This window comes from Opisthocomus hoazin, chromosome 4 (genome assembly GCF_030867145.1).
Source record: "Opisthocomus hoazin isolate bOpiHoa1 chromosome 4, bOpiHoa1.hap1, whole genome shotgun sequence".
Lineage (NCBI taxonomy): Eukaryota > Metazoa > Chordata > Aves > Opisthocomiformes > Opisthocomidae > Opisthocomus > Opisthocomus hoazin.
Window position 1 is genome coordinate 9,569,910 of NC_134417.1, and position 25,651 is coordinate 9,595,560.

Consider the following 25,651-nt stretch of genomic DNA (forward strand, 5'->3'; position numbering starts at 1 on the left):
TGAGCGCGTTTGCTCCGCTGACTTGAGCTCAGCTACTCTAAATCAAGGGGCTCAAGGGCCTCGTGACAGCACGCAGTATGTCTCGTCAGCTTTATAATGCTAAATTTCAATTTCATAAATTCACAAACATGCAAGACGGATAAAGGAATTAATGATGATGAGGAAATCTATCCTGCTTAGTTTTCTCTCAATCCCATGAGCACATTAACTCAGTTAATGCCACCAAGGAAACAGAGCCATTTAGTAAAACAAAGCAGTCGATTAGATTAAGCCAGCCCCACCGGACAGTAGCAGTGCCATGAGCTGATGGGAAGGGCCCTCACACAGCAGTTACAGTTCGTCACAAACTGAAATGTATTTCCATTAGAGAATGTCTGTTCATCAAAAGCTAAATCTTTTACAGAGATTTGTTGATTGTGAAGCAGTTGCTGTAAGATGCAGGCGATCTGCCAGCTGACATGCCCGGCAGCACGCCCCCCAGCCACCCAGCAGGCAGCCCCTGCCCGCCCAAGCTGCCCCATCACTGCTGCAGTGAGGCTGCCCTGGACTTCCAGGGCCTCCATTTTTTTGCAGCTTGCCAGGACAAGCAGTGGGGCACCTGGGATAGGATCAGGCAGCTCCATGGCTTGGGATCCGGTATCCACTGCCTGTCAGCATCCCACCATGGGAGCCTGCCTCAGCACCAGGAACTCTGCATCCCCACCACTCAGGATGCCAGATCTGAAACCCCACTGGCAAATAATTTGAGACAACCTCAAAACTAAACAAAAACCAAGTCTGTTTGGATTTACCTTTCTCGTGCAAGCTTATGTCTGCAACTGCACAGCTTGGAAATATGTCACAGCCACCATTTTAAAAGTCTGACTTTGAGCAGAAGGCTGGGAATCACAGGCTGTCTGATTCTGGTGGCCAAATACATTAAACAGAATACAATCATAAAGACTGGATGTAAGTTATGGAAGTGTGATTAAGTTAGATTATAATAGCAGGGAGAAATTCCAGCACTGGCCAAACTACCACTGTGGTGAGCAGAGAAGTATACGTTATGGAATATCATGTTTTCTGAGTTCCTGAAATATATTTGGGAACAACCAGGGCTTTGAGATTTATCTAATCCTGAACAGTAAATTCACTCATATACAGATGTCAGAGAAAAAAATAGAGTTAATTTGGTTGGAGGGAAGTAAAGCATTGCGTATAAATTAAGAAAATCTTAGAGAGCCCTTGGGCAACTTCTGGCTTTCCCTCTAGCAATGAAGATAAAATAAATAAATGAACAGACAAACCTAAGAGAAAGAATAATACATATTTGTGTTGTACTTACTGAAAAGTCATCATCGGGGAATAATATCAGATCCTTAAACTGGTTATCCCCAATATTTTTTTCAATCTCTGTGATAACAGCTTCATAATCCAAAGGCTCCAAGAGTTTGGGTTTTTCCTGCTGTGGAAAAAAAGAAAAGATCAGGTCATCTCTCTACGCTCAAGTTTGCCTTCCTCCCCCTTCATAAACTGCAATCTGCTCCACTTTTCCTTTTTTACACTGAATTATGAACAACTTCTTTCCCCCCTCCCTTCTTCCCAGCTTGTTGCATGTTTGCTCATGCGAGAACGGTGGAAGCGAGGAAGTCGGGCCAGTTGCAACAGTCACTCTCCAGCTGATAACTCCAGAGCAATCTGTCAGCTCACTACAGAGACCAAACCCACCACATTAGCTTACCTGTGCTTCCCAGGAACGCTCTCTTTCTTTCTCTATATATACATGTAGGCAAATAGATGGACGCAGTTTGAACTGAACATAAATATGACTTTGAGCTAATGTATTTTAGAATAAGGAACCTACTAATTTCTTCACTGGCTTGCACAGTCCCACCTCTTGAACTGCTGGTAGCTTGTGAGTGCCACCACATTGTTTTACTTGGTAATAATCCAAGGTTAGAGTCCTGGAACAAACTATCCGGCACCCATCCCTCCTCAGGGATTCTCTTGTCAGAAACGGGATTAGTATCTTCGTAACAGCACTACTATTGCCCGAAACAGCAGTAAAGTAAGAAACCACCATAGAAACAGCCAAACAAAAGTAAAGTCACATTGTCTTGAAATACAACCCAAAAACAGAAAAAGAGAAGCCCATCTGACATGCTGGAATACATTAAACAAATGAAGAGTCTTGTATTGGAGTGACAACTTTTGCTTATTTCAAAGATTTAAGCACCAGAAAGAGGAAATGAGAAAGGGCAAGAGAACCGCTAGCAGGGATGCAAAAGCAGGTGATACGAAACGAAAAGGACACGAGTGGAAAGCAAATGCAGAAACACTTCTGCAGAACACGTTTTCAGTCTGATGCTATGGTGGACACTAAGTAAGTTGTATTTAACCCACTGTTCTCGCACTGTGCTGTCCAGAACAATATAAAGTTTCCTTTCCTCCTTCTTCACTAAACCAAAAGCATGGTGTACTGGAAAAGAAAGATTTCACATCCCCAAAACCCAAATTTCTTCAATGGGCAATTTCATGATTCTCCATCATATTTGATTATATATACACATCATTCACACATAGTTCATGGCACATATAATGGTCCAAATACACAAGTCTCTCCCTCTTTTGACTTTGTTTGTAGAGAGTTCCTGCTCTTTATTGACTAATTATAGTCATCTCCAGATTTCTCCTCAGCCCTTGTGAACGCTGTTTCCCTTCTATATAAAGTTCAGGACTCCCTTTGGTGTCAAATGCACCTACGAAAAGTTTACTTCTATATCAGTAGCACAGCCACACAACATAGATTAAAACACTGGGATACACACGTTCCTAAAAAGTTATTCAATTGCTGAACACCTTATGACAGAATCACAGAATAACTCAGGAGAGCCGCAGGTCATCTACTCCAGCCTGCTCAAATCAGGGCAAGTTCGATCAGGCTGCTTGAGAACTTATCCAGATGAGTCTTGAAAGTTCCCAAGAATGTAGATGCAACTTAAAAAGTTGGAGTTGTTCCTTCAACAGTTCAGTCCATTAACTCTCTTCTTAGTCTATTAACTACTAGTCCCATCTGCCAGCTTAAGAGTTCATAAACTTCTAAAAATCATTAGTATTTAGCATTCACAGGCCAAAAGCACTATCTACTGATGCTGAGACATTAAAGACTTGTAAATGATAGACAAGATCAACACATAACAGTAATAAATAGAACTTTTTCGGAAGATCTTTCCCAAGAGTTCATGAACCCAAACTGGTTCATGAATGTTACTGTGGCATGGGAGAGGTAGGGAGGAAAGAGAAGCAATACTTGACTTACCTAAATATGGTGTATCTTTAACTATCAATTCCCAGAAAGCCACTAAAAGATCTCTCTGTATGACTAAAATAAAAAGGTATTCTGACACACAGATACTGTGCTGGATTCCTTCCTAGATGAATCTTTAGACATACAAAGACAGTTATCCACCTTGCCTTAGAGTTATGAAAGGGATGTTGAATTAGATATAAAACTTGGAATTGTTTAACAGAAACATGAAACTTATCTGGAGAAAGGCCACTGTAAAACACAAAAGGCCCAAATGGGAAGAAACAGCTCTCAAGTCTAATTTAGATTCTGTGACAGGACTGTATACCAGTGTGTGATGTTCAGGTAAGACACAGCACCCTACTAGGACACAAGAGATTTCACATTAGCCCAGCCATGTTACCCTGGACAGCCCCAAGCTGGTACTTGGCCCTCGCCAGTACCAGTTGACGTATTACTATCCAGTCCTGCTCAAGAAACACTCGAGTTGAGCACCAGGGGCATTCTTTAGTGAGGTTTCAGTCTGCCATTTCCTGACAGCGGTTCCCCAGAGGAACGTAATGGGCTCATCCAACCATCTCACCATGCACAGCTCGCTCTCGTTTCCTTTCAGGTTGTGTTGAGTCACCGCAGCATCCTTTAGGCACGAGTTTTAGACTCTCCTTCATTAAATCTACCATTGTATCTATTTATTAAATATTCCTATATAGACATAAGTTTCAAGGAGTTAAAACGTGAAAACACCAGCGCACACTGAGTGTACCATCTCAGCTGTACCACTCATTTTGGGAATGATACCCAGGTGCAAACAAAGTTCACTCAGTTCAAGTTTAGCAGAAAGCAAACTGGTAGTAATGTAACTGTTACCTTCAGGAGGAAACCTTATAACAACCTCTTACAAGAAAACAAGTAAAAGCAAAAAATTACATGCTGCGACATTTATGAGACACAAGTGTTTCATGTAGGCATTTTTCCTGTGTAGTGGTTTCACCAAAACATGTATGTTTTCTGCAGAAAGTTTGTGACATGAGCTACCCTGAGAACCGTCCCCTCCTAGAGCAGATACTGTTAGGCTAATGGTTTTGCAACAATCTTGACTTTTAATAAGTCAGACATGCCACTAAAACCATGAATGTCCAATCTTCAAAACCAGAGATGTGTCAACACAATCTTAATCTAGGTCAGATGCTCTTGGAAATGTCATGAATGTTAGCTTTCAAATTCTCTTAAAAAAACAAAGAAATGACATAAAGTAGCTACCTTTCTATTGAAGTACAGATTAAGAAAGAGATGGGGAATCCCACAAATCCTGGACTTCTCTTGAAATATGGGGGAATCCCACAAAAACGCGCAGCGTTTGCAGGTTCTCTACACCAATGGAAACTACCCTTTTTTGGTGGGGCTGGGGGAACGAAGGCGTATTCCTTCTTCCCCCTGGAAATCCCTGCGAGCTTGGGGTGACCATAGCTACATCTCCTTCAAAATTAACATCACACAGATGTTCAGATGCAGGTGGAAGCAGGGTAGACTATGTCACATTGGCCTCTCTTTTCTTTTCAGAAACTGGCAGCACTCAGAAAGCCACTCCTGATAGCTGTCTGAAACACTCTGGGGAAAACTTCTCCTTGACAGCTGCAAAGTTCTTTACATGAGACAAGAACGCAACTCAAGAAAACCCTGAAGCAGAGAAACACAGTGAGCGTATGAACATCACTGTTCCCACAACACTAATTCCCTTGTTCTCAGTACTGCAAAGTGCGTGACCTAATGAAAACATTTTAACAGATGTGAACAGAGAAATCTTACGAGAAAGTTTACACATCCGAAACATAAGGTGATGTAAGTAGATGTGACATTATCAAAAACACTGCAAAACTTTTCAGTGAAGCACTTCAACATCTATGGTGATGTTCTATCGACGAAATGACAACTGCCATTCTTCCTCCTGCGGCATTACAGCAAAATCCCATATAAAATGCAATACTGTATTATGCCAAGTCCCCTAAATCAGAGATGCAAGAAATAATCCATCCTCATTGACACACTGACTGCAGAGATAATCTAGTGCATTCCCTGCCAACATCAAGCATGACAGTATAGTAAACATGATGCCTTTCTATCAGTTCTGCATGTTCTCACAAACTTTAAGAGTATGCAATGTGGACACCAGCCTTATCCTTTGTAGAGCCAGTACTTTGGATTTGGCAGCGCTCAGCACTGCAATGCTTAGTACTGCATTGCTGATGGGAAGTGGCAGCTGGTTTAGCTCTTAGTTTATCTCCAGAAGACGTGGAACGACCGCTCAGTTTTCTCGTCAGAGGCAGACAGAAGCAGCAGTGTTGGGATTAGTGCATTTCTCCCCGTGAGAACTAGCAGAGATTTGTAAATGAGTAGGGCTGATTTAAAGCTAATTTAATAACCACAGTGCTGCCTCTTCTCAATTTAACTTGTCTGTTCTTTCTGGAAACAGACCAAGTTAGCAATCTGTGCCAAGATCGAATTATGCTGGCTTGGATTTTTATAATGCTTTTTATATTCTCTATCTCAAGTGAGCAATGAATTACATTTAGTTGTACTGAAATGGCTGTGAACACATCTAGTAAAAGGCAGTCTCCAGGTCCTCACCTACTACAACAACCACAGCAGTACCACTGACTTCACACCCTGACAGCGCTGTGGAGCATACTCCTGCATGTTGTTGAACCAACTTTTCCAAACTCTTTTGGAATAGTGAAGAGATCTTTAATGAGCACTGGAGCCAACACCACAGAGGGATGATCACTACTCGATCTCACAGGGGTGAAACAGTCCACCAGTGACGTACAACTTGATCAACATCATCTTCTGGTCTGGGTACAAAAGCATTTCCCCAGTAATAATGACCAAAAATATCCACATAAATGAGTTTACAGAAACAGATATGGTAAACGGCTTGTCTCCAGCTGCACAGACATTGTGCACTGATGCTAGTACCCATCTTCTCTTCATAATTATAGGATAAAATTACTTATATATCATCCCTCTGAAATCATATTTCTGTGAATACTCACTAAAGGAGGAACTGATGTAACTGAGACCAATTGTCTCCCGATAGTCATCCCAAGCACTTCCCTATTCTAAAAATAAACTAGATCAAATGCTATGATTTTCTAATGCTTTAATGACGTATTATTCCCAGATACCAAATCCTGAGTACCTAAGATTTATTTACTTTAATACAGATGTTTAAATTAATTTCTTCTCTTCCCCATGCCAGGAAGAAGAAAATTAAAGAAACAGATACACAGAAAGAATTTAAGCTGATGGACCTTCAGTTATCTGGACTAAAGTATCTTCATGACATGAAGATCCACTGCATGTTCATAAAGAGTCAACAGAGTTGTGATGGCCAGACTGGTCAAGATCAAGCAGGACTCTGACTGATCTTGACTCTGATTTTATATTTCATCCAATGATGAACTGGATGAAATATAAATGAATCTATGGCTTGTCTAAAATTACAATTCATTCTAGTATACATTTGAAATACCGAAATGCACATACTTAGAAGGGGCCACTTACTGAAATAACAGCATCACCTTCCTTCATGTTTTGTAGACTTCTCAATGGTACTCTTAATCAAACTCAATCCGACTAAACCTCACAACAGCAAATTATTAAATTTTCTGGGATGACATCAATGTGAAGTGCTTCTCACGCTTCTTGTCCTTCCTTTCCTTTCCCCAGTTAAATACTGTCTCTGGCACAATACATGACTTTAGATTTTTTTCTTATATATGGTGAATATATGTAGTTAATTTTATTCCACCAGGGCAGGCCAATTTAAATTAAATATTTCTTTGCCAAGCCTGTCCAAACCAAAGCTAAAGAACAGCCAGGACTCCATGACATGGAGGAGGCGTATCGTAAAGCCTGTATTTAACCCTGTCTTCAGACCTGCTAGTGATACAGGTTGCCCAGCAGCTCCGGGGCGTGCTGGCCACAGCTGCCTGAATGTTCAAGGGGCTGAAGCTGAGTCTAGAAAACCATTGGCTCTTTGTGGAGTCTCCAAAGCTTTTGCTTTTCTGTGGGGCCAGCGCACGTCTCTGTTCACCATCGGGCAGTTCAGCAGTTTGGTGTCCAGGGCGATTTCCACAGGGCGGGTACCCGAACTGGGCGCACCTTTCCGCGGCGCCCAGCTGAGCTCTCAGGTGGGGGACAGAGGACCCACGGCAGCATCTGCAGGCAGCAAGCAGAGCCAACACAGCCCCGCGGGGGCCCATGGCGTCCCCAATTCCTGCAGGCAGCCGAGTTGGGACTGGCAGCTCTCACGATGCTCTCAGCCCACAGGCCTGCCCCTCTCTCCGCTCCCAACACACTCCACATCGTGTTGTGGATTTTCATTAAGTAAAATAAGTTGTGCATTTCAAGCACCGAGGAAGAAATTCAGGGTCTGTAAATGGTGTTTGGGGAACAGACAGGGAAGCACAGCCAGAACCAGCAGGCACATGGTCCACCCTTGTATTTCAGATCTCATTTTTATGATTGCTTGGCCTGGTATGCACCTATTTACAGTCAACAAACTCTCTGGCCATGTTACAAAGGTTACATTTGGTTCAATATGTGATCCACAGTCAAAAAATTTATTAAAATTAGTGGTACAAAGAAAATTTTCTGTGACACCCTCCCTTCCACCCCAAAATACATTCACTTCTCAGGTCCAAAATGTTTAATTTGTCACGTCTTTCAGTAAACCGTGGACAACTGCAGTTGGAAAGAATCCAGCCAGTCTTTCAGGGCTGCACAGCAAAACTGATACACTCTTCAGTGTCAGGGGTAAAGCCGACCTGCCAATAAATTTCATGAGGGGGACTGCCAGTTCCCACAAGATTTTGGTACGGAGAAAATTGGAAAGAATTACAAAGAGATTCAAACCCCCAAATTCCTATTGATTCAGGAATCAGTTTCCACAACACTATAGTACCTATCAGCTTAAGCAGCGTGAAACCAGGGAAACCTATAGAAGATCCTGCTGGGAATAAAGAAAATGAAAAGTCTTTTTCTTTCCTTAAGGCCTCTTTATTCAAAGAAAATTCTGATTGACACCAATAAGGGATTTGCTTGACTAAATGAGACTTACTTTGTACAAATACAGCTGTGATAGGATGAATCATAATTGGCTACATTGGAAATTACCATTGTTTTGTGGGTCAAATTCTATAAAGGTCTATTCTGCATATTTTCCAGCTTTAGAAGTTACTGTAAGAAAATTCAGTGTGTTAAAAATTTCAAAAATTGAAACACCTCTCAACTGGATGAGCTAACTCAGATCATTTTCTTTTTAACTGATGGGCCAGCTGCAGCCATCAGAGAATTTAGTGGCACACAGACACGTAACTTCTCTAGCAAGCCGACCAACGAGCGACCAGAGTTAAGACTACTCAAACCACAGTGACCTGTTCTCAGGCAACTGGGAGTAACCTACTCTATTACCTTTTATTTCTCAAGTTAGAATTTATTGTTGCTTTCCTTATGCATTATGAAAGCACTAGGCCTCTTAAAACTATCTCACTCATGGTTAAAACATGCAAACCACACAGGACTGTTGGCTCAGTAAAGCATCCGTGCTGGGGGGGAGAGAGGGGATGCTTCATGCTATGCTCGACTTAGTCATAAGTGCTTCTTGAATTCTATTTCCCAACCATGATTATGCACCTGGAATTGTAGCTGCAGTGCTTTTTGAATGGGGAAGGGCAGGTACACATGTGCATCTTCAATGACTAGCACTCGCCATTTTAGACATTAGATAAAACTACCAACACAGTCTGCAAAATATTCAAGGTAACAGGAAAACAACTTATCCTCTGTGTTTATGCAGCAGCTGAAAACCCTTCCTAGGAAGGAGATAAACAAATTTCATTTAATCAGAAAATTACCAAAATTAGCTTTATCATGCCACTGACAACAAGACCTCTAAAAAAACTGCTAAGTTTTTAAATTAAATTTCATGTATTGGCTTTTCAAAATGTCAAAAAATAACAGCTTCTAAATAGTGAGTACTTCTGAAGCCTAGACTAAATATTTGCCCATAGGTCACTTCAGGGGAAAAACAAGAGAGTCCTGTAAAGTATCTTAAGGGTTTTTCTTTGAGTTTAATTTACTCAGACCTCTAACCTGGCAACACTCAGTCACTTCACTACCCTTACCTGACCTTAGCCAGAAAAAAGTAGTGCAGTTATAGCTACAAAAGGTTTTCTTTAATGCTACCATGCTGAATCTATTCACAAAGCAAGAAAGCAAAATCCAAAGCTGCAATTCACTCATCTTCATACAGACATCTGAACAGACAGGTAGGATGCAGTGGACGAGGACTGGAAAGAAGCGACAGGGGCTGTGGGAGAGCCAGAGGACCTGCTGCTCTGTCGGGCCACTGGCCTTACTAGCAATTGCTTCACGCCAGGGAAGGAGAAGTGAATTCTCCAGCTCTGGGCACCATAAAGGGGATGCTGGAGTGAGTCTAGTTCAACTACTCTGCACATACTCTTTGCTTCGTGTTCGCTTTTTCTAGCGTGGTCTCCAGCAGGCAGATTCATGGTCGCCAACAGGAATGTGAACAAAACCACCTGGCCACCTGCACCCAGCGCATTTGACCAAAGCTTTAAAGCTTCCTGTACAAAGATTACACAAAGAGCACTTCCACTCTGTCCACGTATACACACACACACACACATATATATAACAACTTCACATAGAGACAGTCGTTGTAGTTTAAGGAAAAACTACAAATAAAAAAAGATACTCCAAATTCTTGCACTTAAGTGGCAGTCGGATGACCTCACAGCAAAGGTAGAAACCCAGCTCTGACACCTACAGCATCTGTGCAGCAATAATAGAACTCATTATAGCAACAAGATCAGAGCAAGCCAGTTCCCTCCATTCATGCAAACTGGATGAATAAGGGAGATGGAGTGATCTCCCCGTGGTCACCTGTGACAAATGACAAAAATGTTTGCATTGTGTCTCAATAAACTTTTCAATAATACCATTTGACTTCTGGAGAGTACTTCGCAATAAGTCACTTCACGTAGGGCAAATTTCATATATGCTGTTCCACTTCATTTTACTCTGTGAATATCTCCTTTTTTTCTACTTACACTATGGTTACTTATCTCTTCATGAGATACAGATATGGTTCATGCTACGTATCTGAGTAAATAATTGTAAGTATTTCCATAGAAGCTTTATCTGCAAAAATCAGTATCATCTATACATGACCATTACAAACTCAGCTCTCACAATGATGTTGAAATTATAATAGTTTCCTTGACATCAACTACCCTCCCAATCAACTATCTAGCTATCAAGTCATTTACACACACAGAACGTAAATGAGAGCAAAATCTGGTCAACCACACTGAGCTCAATCAACAACCTACAACCACTTAAAACTAATCAGAACATAACTGGTCTTACAAAATTAAAAAAAAAAAAAAAAAAAAAAAAGGAGTTTCCAGCAAATAATAGAAATCCATCTACAGAAAATACAGATCTAAATGTAGCATATTAAGAAATACACTCTTTGAATAAGGTCCCCATATACAAAAGCCTATACAGCTGCAGTGGGACCTAGCACCCCTTTGAAATCTGCAGCATCGGAGGCACGGAGGACTGATGCACGAAGGAGAGATTGGCTCCTGGTCGATAGCAAAAAGTGCCCATAGGCCAAAGATTTAACACGCTCCAATTATGAAATATTGGGTAGAAAGACACAGGTCACAAGCCACCAAAGTAAAGCCAAGTGTGCCCGTGTTTCCTCAAGGCTAAACAAACTATTGAGAAACAGGCTCACAGAATAACATGACACAGTGACCCCATCTTCATCTATCTTATGTCTGAAAAGACCAGAACTCGGAACAGATTCCCCTGAAAACCTGAGTTATGTCCCCGACATTACAGCAGCCAGCCACTTCATGGGACGCGCAGTGCGAACCACAAGCCTCTGATGAAAAAGGCACATTATCCAGTTCCAGTTGAAGGCAACAGGCACACTGTCACAAGCACAAGTTTTAGGTCAGACTATGACACATTTTGTTGACTCTTCAAAATCATAACAGTTTAAAGGTTCTTGGGCACCACTAAGCTGAACAGAGTCTCAGCTTCTGTTGTCTGAGAACACAGGCACAAATGAACAAATACATTCCTCTTTATCTGCAGGCAGGCTACTGATTTATTGTTACTATTCCGGCTTTGTTTCATTTCCAGTCGTACTTTCCTGTAAGGCTTCAAACACTCTGGTGAGCACTATTCACATGTAATCAGGATTCGTACAATAACAACAAAAATCCCTCCTAACCAGGATTTAAGATTTAAGACAGCAGTGTCTACCTCCTACTAAAGTCTTGTGAACTGCCAGGGTTAGATGCTTTCAGCAGCACTGCTAGCATTCATTCTTGGGACCCAGGCCATGAAGCTTAAACCTGGTATCTTCAGCCGTACCCCAACAGCTCAGAGCAGCAGGAATTACACTGTAGTCTTGTGCAAAAGATCCATTTCCACACAAACTACCTATCCAAAATGGCAGCTAGTCACAAGCAAAACCCAGAGACTCTGCTAGACGAACCACAGACCATCTTCATCACCCTGTGACCAAGTGTTACAACTGCAAAGTTATTTTCCTTCCTATTGAAAAAGTTAATGAGAATAATCTTCTTCAGCGTATTATCATTGAATCTTTGATATACTGGCATGCAGAATAGCCTCAAGAGAGCCTCCAGCATGCACACACAAACACAGCTTGTAACTGGATATATTAAACTACAGAAGAAAACCAAACACCTCCTGCCATGAAGAAAAGGATCCATTGTCTCCTGATCATTCTCGGGGAAGCCATTAAATGTTTGACATCTAAAGTAATCTCTCAGGTTAAGAGAATACACTGAAAACCTGTGCTTGCCTAAGGCTTCTCAACAGAGGGCTGTAAGCATTTTACCTAAAATTGCCTCCAGTTTCCATTTCGCTTAGGGAATTTTAGGTACAACGCAGTTAACGTGAGCTGCCCAGTGTCACACAGCAGAGTTTTGGGAGGTGTAGTCCTGACCCAAAGCCATCACTGGCAAAGCTGCCATCTGTCTCACTCCGTATTTCTACCAAGGGCTCTGGAGCTTTCTCCGTTTGCTCCCTGCATGGCAGGAGGACAACAGCTTCCTCCTCCTCCTCCCGGCCTCAAGAGGCACAAATCTCCCACAGCAGATTGTGAAATCTGAAATAGCACACAGTAACTTTCTACTCCAGAAGCAGCCTTATGGATTTTCATGGAACTACCAAGCACGTGTTACCAGGCGCCAGAGAGACCATCACAGAGCGCTCCGATCAGTACGTGTCTGATCGACAACATGATGCCATACAACAGCTTCCCTAATGCACTTCAGTTCTGTAAACTCCTGAACTCCCTGTGCTTCAGTCTCAGGCTGCAGTAATCATTCTGCAGTGTTCAGCACCTCATCACACAGACTGACGACTCAGTCAATCCTGCGTGCATGCCAAGGAATAAATCCTGCTCTCTCCTACGTGCAGTCTGAAGAGTGTTTGACCTGTAATTTCTTAGCAATTTCATAGAAGAGATGGAAGAAGGGGTGCATACTCACGCAGCTTAATCTGTGAATTTCTCCTTGATTCACTCGTCTAACCGTCCTTCTCTTTCTCCGCAGTTCACTAGGCTCCCTTCTGAATCTCCCGCGAAAGCTCATTTTATCCGTAGGAATTCAAGCAGCAAACAAATCTCCCTTTAAAAAATCTGCTCCTTTAACCTCTTTCCTTCAGCAGCTTCAGCATAACAACTGGAAGCTGCGTACGCTGCTCAAGGGGGAAGTATGTCTAAAACTTACATGCTGTATCCACAGTAACTGAACAGAAAGAAGAAGAAAACCAGCAATAACTCATTTCTTCCTGTGAATAATGTTCTGCTATTAAGGCGAGAGTGTCTCATTAAACCATAAATACACCCAGCCCCCGCCTCCAATGCAAATCAAAATAGGAAGTTGTAGAAAAAACGCTTGCAACCGAACATCTATCTTTGTCTCAAAACCCGTTACATCCTTTCTCCTCACCATCCTCCTTGATTCGAAAGCCGAAATGGTTGCACTCTTACTTCATGTGCACGTATGTCTGCGAGCCAAAAACAGGCACTCACAGAACAACTGCGTCCCGCCAAGCCCCTCGATGGCAGATCTCAACCACAGAGCACGCAGGAACAGGTTCGTGCTGCTGGGGCCCACAGTCCTCTCTGCTTTTGGACCAAGGTAACAGTTCCCCTTTCAAAGTGGCGCGAAACAACAGTAAGAGGAAGCACCCTGCAAATTCCTAAATCTGCAGACAGTTATAAAAGGGGAAAATAGAGACATTTATATGCTACAAGCCAAAAATGTGTTTTCGATATTAAAAGCCTGGTGTTGGAAGTGCTTTTCACCTGCCAAATAGGAAAAATCACTGCTTGCTTTAACCCTGCTCCCACCTCAGGTGAGAGTAAAGCTGCCAGACAGTCTGTTCCCCAGATGCCCCACACAAGGACAACCACAGCAGCTCCCCACCCTGCTACCCCACGCAGGGGCAATCACGGCAGCTCCCCCACACCGCTACCCCATGCAGGGGTGGCCACTGCAGCTCTCCGACAGGTTGGGAGCCCCTCGGAACCGCAGAGGCAACTGGAGCAGAGACACGGGCAATCAGGCTATTCTCTATTCAGGTAGGAGACTGACCCAACGCTCAGCTGTCTGAGGGCTGGCAGGGCACAAAGGTCTTTTAAAACTGAACAAACCGCCTCAGTGCCCACACATGTGCCCGCACGCACACAGACCCTTTTCTTCTCCTTTGTTCCAGCTGAGGATTCATCCTGCTGTAGCAGCAAAGCTGCATTCCCCTAGGCACACAATCTTTATGTGGCATGCATTAGTTTTTTTATTTCTACATAATATCAGTGTGCGTAACTCAGACAAAACTGATAGTTTTTCTGCTTTTTCATTCTGGAGTTTTTGCAAATTGGATGATAAGCATCTTTTTTGCAACTTATTTCTGTTAAGTACTCTGTGCGAGATCTGCAACTTTACCCTGAGTGGCATTTTTTTTTTCTTTCCAACAAATAATTCTGAATTCTGTGAACTCTTTCTGACATTTTTCAGTGTTAGTAACATTTGATCCAAAGTAACAAACCTCTGCAGAATTTCCACATGATCGTTCCACATGCAGGATTTCCATGCCAGCAGAGCAGTCACACTGAGCCCAGCGTGTCTGACCTAAGCACTACAAAGCAACGCATCGGTCTGTTCGTTTGCTTTCATCTTCCACAGTTAAACCATGGTGCACCTTCATGAATTAAAACCCCATATCATCATCATCTTTGTCATTTAACTTTGCCTTTGAGATCACCTCCTTTAAACTGATTGTTACCAGCCTGCTGTGCGACTGCTTAAGATAGATTTCACGGTACTCCTACTTCACGAGGAAAAGCATCTGTGTCTGGCACTAGAAAACAGAAAAGACAACAGAAATCCTTTGCCAAGGTACACAGACATTTCAAGTGGCTACCAATATAGCACTGCAACATTAACCAAGTTGGAATCATCTTTGTTTTCTCTCTAACCACCACGCTATCTATACTGAGTCTCAAGTGTCTCTCGTACAACATAATGAACACAGCTGCCAAGACTAGACATCCTTGCCAGAAGTTAAATTTAATGCTCGACCCATCAGCTCTGCTGGCTTAACCTTAAGCAGGTATCAGTTCCTCTCAGAGGCTCCTTCGCCTGTCGACTCCTTTCTGTAACTGTCAGACAGAAGGAGCTGAGCTCCACCTTTCCTGTCCTCAGGAAGGCTCTCTCCCAGCTTCCAGCCTCCAGCAGCACTGAGGAGCCCTTCCAGGGCATCCTTTCCACCCACATAAGGGTCACTGCCGCTTCCTGAAACTTTGATGAACTTTTGTTACTCCCAAATAATACAGAAGATGAACCTTGGTTCAAGTTTCCAGCTGGGCCTTATCCAATTTACTCCACTCAGTTATCTCCTGTCCAAAGGATTTTCATTCCTAATATTATTAAGCCTCATTTACTTCCATATCTCTGACAGCGAGTTTTTCAGACTCAGTGCTAAAGGCACTGAGTATTACATTTTGTCAACATCAAGGCAATGAAAGGTTGAAGCAATGAAATAACAAATAAGGGACAGCATTCACCCAGAGATATAAACAGAACTAATAGTAAACAACTGCAAATAAAGATTCCGCATACTTAGATCTGTTTTGAACTCAAATCCCTCTACACTCGTAATGGGGAATAACATCACCAGTCAAATGTCTAATAACGCTTTGTCCTGTAGCAGAAGTACAAAGCAAACTTCATTAGCATCAGTGGGACTGTAAAAGACTTCCTAATTTTTCCTCTGAGACTTCCCTCTCTCTTTGATTAAAGATATCAGGTACTTTAAGATGACCATAAAATTGGTTATGTTAATACAAATAAAGCTCCTGCGCTGCTTTTAAATTCAGAACTATTACAAGGTGAGAAGTATTATCTATACCTCAAGTTATCCCGAGACGAGAGGTATTTGGTCACAGGAAATCCTTGGTTTCCGTTTGTGAACTGCTGTATCAGATTCACACAGTCAAAACAAGGATGTTGAAGCACTTCAAAAATGATAAAATATGCAAGATAGTCAATTCAGTGTTTAATTGCCCTCTGCTCTGCTGTCTTTACTGAACATTTCCATCTGTTCCCAGCATTTTGAAGAAACTTACTAATATCTAGATAGGAAAATGTAATAATATTTGATATCTCTACTCCTGTCAAGGAATAGCTACACATTCCTTGCTTCAGAGCTACCAGCATTCAGTTTTCTGACAGGGGTCACGAGTTCTTTAACAACTTTTTTATTTGCACTTCCTACAATTCTTCTAAAGCTTCTGTCCAACTTAATTTACTTCCCTCTTAAATTTATCCATTGTCATGCTTCATTGACTTCAGCTTGAACCTATGATATACAGCAATATGTAAAAACCTACTGCTGGACAAAACGAATCCACTGCTATAGTATGTTGTGCAATCATTGGGAAATGAATTTCAACAGTGCTTTGCTAGCAGCCACCAAAAATTCAGTCCCTAAAGTGTGTATTTTCATCTAACATAAAAGACACTTCAAAACACACTAAATATTTGAGTTGCTGTGTAGCAAACACTGAATTCACCACATTGTCCTTCCAAAATAGTATATTCTACCACCTCCCACCAAGCAGGATCGAGAAATGAAGCTTCAGTTAGCCATACTGGCTTTTTGGGTTTTTTTTTTTTTTTTTTTCCAAATTGGGGAGGGGGGTAAATCACATGCAAAGATCGAATTCATAGCAAGTTTCAGAGAATGAATGCTTGCTTCTCTTCAGATCAGGACTTCTGTCTGGGAGCAATGCTGACATGTCCAGAGTGCAAGTCCAAAACATAGTCTTGACTTACCCCCATGTATATATAAATAATCGCACATCCACAGCTGTTACACATCTAATCCTGACTCAAGCCTTTTGTATAGCAGATTTGAGAAAGATAGTTTAATTAAGACACAAGAAAACTTCTTTTGCTGGAACAAGCTGCATCAACTGTGTATTATGCCTGTTCTGAAATTAAATTCTGAAATGAAAGACAACCCTCTCATAAAAAAACCTGCTTCATTTATAAACCCAGACCACTGCACTGACAGTGACGCTACCATTCAGATGGTCTCTGCAGCGTAGACCAGTACAGAGAAATCTGGCTGACAAATGTAATGCTTCATCACTCAGCAAGAGTGCAGATAAGATACCTGCCTACCTCCTTTGAATGCCTTGCAGCATTTCCAGCATGTCAGAGTTCCTGGTAGAACCACCGCAATAAAGTTGTTAAAGAAAAACCGAAGGATGACAGCCATGCCCCACACCCAGAGCAGAAACAGAAACAATTATGCACTTCGCAACTATGACTTTAGCCTGTGGCCTGGAGGCAGCTACCAGCTCAGATGCTGCTGAGAAGAAAAAAGAAGGTACACTGGAGATGGTCACAGTGGGCTATTTTTTTTTTATTTTTAAAAATTATTTCCCCCCCCCCCCTTTTTTTTTTTTTTTAAATAAAGAACCTTACTCCACATAGCCTTCCAGCCTTCCCTATCCCATATTACAGATGTAGGATGCAGAAGTCACGAAATGTGGAGATCTTGCTGGTACACTTGACACAGTTAACATCCCCTAACATGCAGGCAGTGCCAGTATCTAAGCTCTATTAACACATACTGATGCTGCTTTTCATTTACTCCTCACCTGGCCGTCATTGTCAGTCCCCCATCAAGCCCACCACCACTATCTGTCACATCCTGAACAGTGCAGCAAGGCAACGCTGCTGGAAGTCCGTTACGTATTTGGACAAAGCAAGCCGTATCAGACGTAATTTGGCACCCTTTCTGTGGTCAGAGTGCTTGCTAGGGAATGGATTGTAGTGAGTGGCAACACACTGCATGTATTTTCAGATATGACTGCCAAAAATCTACTAATGAGACTGTGAGACTAAAACTGAGGTGTCAATGACTGTACACCACGTGCTTGTCTTATCTGCATGGTCCAGGCACCAGGAACAGCGTGCGTTTGGTAGTGGTTTGTGAATGCATGTAAAAACCACACTTCCTAAAAGCTTCATGTTGGACAGGTAAAGCAGATCGCTGCACTGGGACCAGAAACAGAGCAGCTGTAACACAGGAAGCCCTCGTGACCTTCCCTCCAACCCCCTCTTGTCAAAGACTTAGGGGGGGCTGGAGATCATGAAGCGATGGTCTTTTGGAATTAAATGTTCAGTATTGGTCTATGCTTTGAAAACAACTGGGTTTTTATTTTTTTAAAGAGGGGGGAATATAAAACCAAAACAATTTCAACAGAAAGGTAAAGCAATTTAGTTAGGAAAAACTACACATGAAGCAACCTTTTGCAAAGTCACTCTGGTATTGAATCAACTGGAAATGAATTACATTGTTTTGTAAGAAATGTGACTCCACCTGTGGTCTAACAACTTAAGCTGAAACACCAACCTTTGCACACAAACCCTGTGTGAAGTCATTAGAATAGCTGATGCTCACATTCTGCCTCCACATCCATAGAGCTAGCTCTGACCACGCAAAGAGCCGGGGATCCATCACGGGAAAAACACCAGCACGCAAGCTGAGCTTTCCAAGGCAGAGCAACGATGCCCCTACACAAATACCCATGAAAAGAAGCTCCTTATAGTCGTCAGAGCTCTGCTAACAGATCTTTCCAGACAACAGTCCCTGATGTCAGGGGCTCCACCCATGTCAATCCATTTCTTTTCTTCCCAGGCTGACAGCGTGTTGATCTCAGCTGTTCCTTCCTCTGGGCCTTCACCTTCACTTCATGCCCCAGATATGAGTGCACTCACACAGAACAAATTTGTGAGAAGCTGCTGTATTTCTTTGCCCTGCGTGAAAGGCTGAAACACACCCTCCAGTTGAACTGGTGTCAGGAGCAGTCCATGGGCTGCACTTGCCCGTCTCTTCATGCGCTGCCAGAGCTGCTAAGATCCATCCGTGGCTGGCAGCATCCTCAGGGGGCTGAGAAGGCCTTGGGAGGGCAGTTTGGCAGCTCCCAGCCTGGTCTCACACACAGTGCTCAGGGGTCCTTACAGCACATGTGTTTCATCACCTCAAAATGGCCTTGTAAGCACTCACAAGATCTTGCTGATAACATCCATGCTCCAGAAGCCAATTGCTACCCCACTTTGCTGATTTTACAGCTCCTAAAAACCATCTTGCTGCCTTTGGTTCGGGAAGCAGGCTCAGCTGAGCCAGCAGCAGCCCCTCCCCTCTCCCGCTGCCTGGGAACACTGCTCCACCTGCACACACCCTGCCACAGTAATGTTGCGACCAGCTAACCCTGCAAGAACATAGATGCAACAGCAGCATCATTTCAGCAGCTTTCCAAGCTGGAAACCAACCCACACCTGGCCCAGATATAATGCATTCCCTTGCCACTAAACAGAGAAGAGCCTTGGAGAACCTGTTGACGCAACCCCAAAGGCCTCCAGCTATGGCCACACAGCATCACTTATGGAAAACCAGTACCATGGATCTCACGCTCGCTGCAGTTCCTCATCTCCCCCGTCAGCCCTCTGGAGACAGCAGCCACGGGGAAGCAAGAAGAGAGGGGGTACCAGTGCTGTGCCGCAGTGCTACCAGCTAGTCCTCTTTGCAAGCGCGAGGGTCCCTGCTGCACCGCGGAGCTGCAGACTCGCATACAGCACCACTGAGCGCAGCCATCACAGGCTTTTGTTCCGCCTATTTTTGCACAGGTTGGATAGAAATAGGGCTATATTTATTCTCTTTAGCAAACAAAGTGCTGCTTCTTACATTAGCAATCAGCTTGGAAGAATAAACTTGCTATTAGCAATGTTGTCCTGCTGATGTGTACAAAAGCAAAATACGCAATTACTTTAATTTCTTCTTTAGTTTGATCCATTGGGAAATTTCAGACGAACATTATCCTTTTGTTTTCATCTATTTGGACTGGAATCAGCCCTTGATAACAAAACATGTAGTGATGAAGGGCCATAAAAGGCGATTAAATAATTTAACCATCTAAATTTACTATCCTCAGACATCTCGATGCTGCTGTGATTTTGGCTTCCGCTGCACGCTTTTCTGATTGTAATTCTAATACTTGCTATTCATGTCTATACTACATTGCAGAAATGATTTTTCTTTTTCTTTACCAAGAAAAGCTCAGATCAGACAACATCTGGTTTAAAAAGAGAATCCACATTTTCACCCAGTTGTCCAGCTGGAATAACTGAAGCAAAAGGAGGTCAGGCAACTCATATACTCCAGGTCACAGTCAACATCTACAACGCCATAATGTTGATATAAAATACCCGGAGATCATTTTCATTGTTTTTTCTAAGTCCTAAAACACACTCCCCTTCGTACGAGGGCAAACTGACTGTATGACCATTATTACCTTTGACATCAGATACTTGTAACATATATTCAATGTTACAAATTCCTGTAATGTTACTCTCTTCTAGTGCCCGTGGGTAACTTCAGCAATTAAGAAAGCAACTGCATGTAATAATTCATCACCTGGATCCTAGAATTGAAAGTTAAATAATGGCACTTTGGAAGAGAGAAAAAAGCACACAAAATTCAAAAAGCAGATAAGGAAGATTATTTTCTTATTTTAGCAAAGAAAGGAATGAAATATAAAACGCTGCAAGCTAGATTTACGTTAGTTAAGTTTGGTGTGCAGAAAAGAGAAAAAGAGAACTTGCATCCTTTTGACATTCCCCTTCTCTTAGTGATCTCGTGGAACACAGAAAGCAAACCAGCCTAGTCTAATAGATAGTGCCAACACCTGATAGGGTATTTCTCACTCTGATATAACTATCTGTACACCCAGAAAACTGGTTCACCTTTCCAGGCTTTGTTTTCAATTTCTTAATTAAAACCTGCTAATCCTAACTGAGACTTACAACCAACGTCCAATCTTCAGTATTACCAGAGTAAGAAGGTAAAAACCTCCAGGAAAATACTGACGTGGCAGTGGTTAGGATCCCAGAGTGTGCCCTACGGTTCGTGAAAGCCTGTGTAAATGTATTCAAACTAAATATAACCCCAACCTTGACAAAACAGAAATACAATGTAATCCATCAAGTTCTACCCCTTCAGTTATTCCAACCTCACAGCAAGGAATATCCAGCAGGCTGCTGTGGGTCCTGATGCCCAGACGAGGTACCGTGCGGCAGCCAACTCGCAACACAGGCCCATGCACAGGGACCATAACCTGTAGCAAATGCAAAATAATTCAGGGAAGCAGAGTCAATGAAGCTGACACACTTGCGTGTGAAAGAGCCAAGTACAATATTATTCCAGCAGCAAATGAAGTACTGAATGCTCACCTGGATGCCACGCTAAATTCCAGTTTACGTAAGCATGGTAATACTGAGTAAGTAGAACGAAAGTTCATTTAACCCAGATTTCTGCAGCTGTGAGAATCTACAGATGCTTAGGTAAAAGCACAGAAAACAGTCAGCATAATAGTATTTCTTCTGAATACTCTTCCAATTTCCACTCACACAGGTTCCCAGCCTGAGATGGCAGCTGCATATTTACTAGCTCTCAAAGACTTCTCTCTCATGAATTTTTCCAGTCATTCTTCAAACCTACATATGCACTACAGATGCTAAACCGTCTGTGGCAAGGAAATCCAGTTTTAGTATTCATTCCATGAAATCTTTCTCCTCCAAACTTGTCCCCCACTAGTTTCATTTGATGATCCTTACTTCTCTTGTTGAGAGCAGAAACTGCAAGTAAAGTCTACATGTCTCTGACCATTCTTGATTTTTATAACTTCCATCATATGTAGCCTCTCATAGTTATTTTTTAGGGCAGTACAGGTCCAGTCTTTGTCTACATGCATAGTCATGGACTAATTTCACTTCCTCCTTACCCTTCTCTGTGATTTTCCGATTCCAGTAAGTCTGTTTCGAATTGTACAAGGTATTAAAGCCCTCCCAAGCAGCTGCTATGGAACTCTGCTATCCAAGGACAGATCAAAAGTAAAATTTGTTTATGATTTCTCAGTGAGCTAGCAAGTAGGATCAAAACTACGTCATTCTTAACACAGTAAAGCTGCTCTAAGCTTCCAGGTCCCAGCCTCTGCAAGGCACAGAGCTGAATCACAGTAATTCCTCTTCCTTCAACTTCTCTGGATGATTTTCTCCGATGGGATGAGCGTAAGCCAGTATTCCTGCCCTTGCGTCCTCCCCACTCCCACATCTTGCTCTTCGTATCCAACATGAAGACAAGCCCTTGCACCTTTACTCTTCCCTTATCATCAAATCTAAACTGGTCATTGACTACCTGACACTGAACCAAGAGGGTTTTTCTAAACTTGGAAATTCAGGTTTTGGGGGTTTTTCAGTGGTTTTTTTTTCTTTTAGTTTGGAAATTCTGGGAAGTCCAGAAAATTCCCTCGTACTGTAGAAAGAGCTGGAACATCCTGACTCTTCTTTCTATTAAACACCACTTGAGCTGGATACAAAAGAATTGGTCAGGAAATCAGAAGCTAAGAGGTTAACTTCTGATTTCCCACAAATACACACTACAGCCAGGCATAAACAAGTGCCAGAAAAGGATACGGACGGGAAATAAAGCAGAGTTTGCTGCAGTTCCTCCTCACTCAGCTCCTTGTTCTGCCTGAAACACTGCAGACACAGTCTGAGCAAAACCTTGTGTGAAAATATTTCCAAGAAATATAGTTGTCCTTCCAATGCATTTTACAAAAAGCAATGTTTAGCCACAAATTCAGATTCTTTTTGCAGGCTCACGTAACTTAAAATTGTCTTTGATTTAATTTAAAAAAGGAAAATTGGCAAGCACTTGGTATGTACAAAAGCTTTTGGCAGCTCAAAAATACTGTGTAAAGAAACTTCCCGGTGGGAGCTGGTACAAACTTTTATGTCAACTCATCTCTCAAACATTTCATTTGGGCAGGTCCCTGTTGGTGCATTCTTCAAGAATTGGACTTCTTAAATAGTGAAAACATTTTAGAATTACATTTTATTAACTGATATTTACAGTTTCAACTAGATTCAGAGAAGTAAGGCAAAAACATATTGCTACAATTCCAGGTTTGGATTAATTTATACCTTTTACATAAAAAACAGAATTAAGCACATGTTAGTAAACATTTATATTACTTCCAAATAGTTCATCAGTTCAAACTGTGTTTGTGAGTTTTCTCTATACTTCCATACATTCTGCTACAATGTTTTGTATTTACACAAGTATTTGAGCAAAGAGCATGCTGTCTGCCAGAGCTGCTTGGTTGGAGGGATTCTGAGCAAAAGCAGGTGACGGATGCACAAACACTCCCATCACGAGTCCTTCCCCAACTAATGTCTTCGCTACATTGTCAGCAGAAAAAATCAGGTGCTATGAGGGGCGATGGTCATCACGAAGAGTTAGATGCATCGTGAACAACAAAATATATCATATATATCTTAAATATTTGATAATGTATTCATTAGAAGTCTGCACAGAAACAGTAAATATTTCCTACTGGATGTACCAGATTCAAGGTTAGGATTACTTTCCCTGTATCTTCCACACATCTGCTGCTCTCAGTCATCTGATGGACATGTTACGGAGCACATGTCTAACACCTGGGAGCGGACACCCAACGAGGGACTTCGCTTCTTACACTACGGGCCAGTTAAAAGATAAAAGGAGACCCAACTGCAAGGTTGTAAGGTCAAAGAAACTGGACGTTCCTGGCAACAAATCAGCATTTAGATAACTGCTTAGGTTACTGCAGCTCCTAAAGGGCTGTGCTCTCTCTTAAAACCAAAGAGCTACCGGTGGTCAATAGCCAGAGGAACTCAAGCACTGCAAAAGCCAAAGCAGAGTCACAGCCTGAATAAGCAAATTCAGGCACAAGCATCAGCCGGCAGGCAGAGAGACCAAACAGGCAGCTGGATGCTCTGTTGTTTTTTCTAGGGAGCTCTAGAGAGATGAGAAAAGGCTCCTCAAGCATGTGGGAGTATGGGTTAAAGACAAGGAAAGAGCTAAGGCACTTTGAAAAGAAAGAAGTGCAGATCAGTTGTGTGATCTGCAGCTTTTCATTCTTTACCTTCAATCCACAAGTATCCAAAAGTGAGAAAAGAATTTGGCCCAAATCCAAGCTCTGTTTCTCCCAAGAACTTGTCCTGCTCTGTAATCCCATTAAGATCAGATGTCCTATAGAGACAGCTGCAACACATGTTTGCACATAATTTACTAATGGAAGAAACATCTCAAAAAGCACAGTGGAGCATCTGGTTCCCAGAACCTACATTTCAGTAATTAATCTCTTTACTGTTAACACTTACTCCCCGAAAAAGCTAATTTTAGTACATAAGTCACAACCTGTGGAAAGCATCACGGTAACACCAAACGCTTACTGAAACACCAAAAAAGGTTATGAGTGATTGGTGACATGATGTTCAACTCCCAACATCCTAGCTTCATAGCTAACCACTGACTGATCCAGCAAGGCCACACACATTTTCCATTCTAACTTCACGATTTCTTTTTTTGGGAGAGAAACACGCAAGCAGCACAGAATTACACTTGTGATCTATTTTACTGCGTTAAGTCAAAACCTTGCTCTGCTGGGTTTGCACACGGATAACTGAGAACTGAATCTGGCTGTCTCATCTTCAAGCAAGCATCAACACTAATGAAAAGAAAATGAGCACAGTAGTTGACAGATGAGAAGTGAGGAAAAACACGCACCAAAGGCATTAAGCGTTCAATTCAATTGGTTCCATACACTGTATTCAGAGGGATCCTTGAGGCAGAAAGAGGTCTGACAAACATTACAATGGCTATTTTTCATTGAAAGCCACATGCACAGAGTCTATTATGTTTTAAGCTAACCACAAATTGGCAATAATTATTAACAGACTGCAACTGTAGAAGATATTGCACACAAATTCTGTTTAGACACAACATAACATTTTGTTCTGAAGAGGCATCAAATTAACAGGATGAAAAAAAAGTATGTTTTTTGTAATTTGAATTTTTTTCAGAGTTTCCCCGAGTTTAAAATAAGAGTCCTAGCAGAACTGAAACAACTGAGTCCCAGAACAACAAAGGAATTAGTTTCCTTCTGACTGGAAATCTGTGCACGTACGTCCAGCTACCACACCTCAGCATAGGCTGTCATGGTCCCCAGCCTGAGCCAGCTTCAGCTGGACTAGAACTGGAACAGCTCCCCGAGATGATGTCAGACCCTTGCACCCAAAACATCCTGAAGTGTTCATGTGACGTGCTTTTTGGCGCTGAATTCTAATCCTTTCCCCACTGTGGCATTCCTCACTCCAATCACTAATTCAAGCTGGAAGCCTTAATTACTCAAGGAAGTGATTCAAAAGCTAAAAGACCAGGAACTGTTCTGTATTCCCGGGCACTCCATCTTCCTTAGCTCCAAACACGCTGAAGACACCGTGCCCGTTTCTGTATTCCTGAAACAGCAGTACTGCAGTGAACAAGAGCTCAGTTACTTGAGTACTTTCGCAAAGAATTCATTTCTTGTTTCACTCTTGCAAGCAGAGCTGCCAGTTAGTACTATCTGACAGGCTCAAGTATGCTGAAAGGCTGCTTAGCCTTAGAAATGCAGTCCTGTGTTTTGCCTTTACAAACCTTTCTTTGGTTAAGGGAACACCAAAATCACTTGCCTGTGTTTGTCCAGTTCCACCTAACATACAGGAGGTACTGCAATCTGTAACTAGTCTGTATTCACTCACACATTGGCAGTAGTCATCTAATCGTCGTGAAGCG

The 25,651-nt window shown here is 42.3% G+C and overlaps 1 protein-coding gene across 10 annotated transcripts in view; it reads right to left on the minus strand.

Annotated features, from left to right (window-relative positions):
• Positions 1-25,651, minus strand: part of DOCK10 (dedicator of cytokinesis 10) — a 168,637-nt gene that overhangs the window by 106,416 nt on the left and 36,570 nt on the right. For 7 of the 10 annotated variants that reach the window (XM_075417868.1, XM_075417872.1, XM_075417871.1 and 4 more), the window contains exon 2: positions 1,325-1,444. In XM_075417868.1, coding sequence (XP_075273983.1) covers positions 1,325-1,444 — 120 coding nt within the window. Of the gene's footprint in view, positions 1-1,324; positions 1,445-12,909; positions 13,121-25,651 lie in introns of those variants that run through there. The other 3 variants (XM_075417876.1, XM_075417875.1, XM_075417870.1) reach the window with 3 other exon arrangements.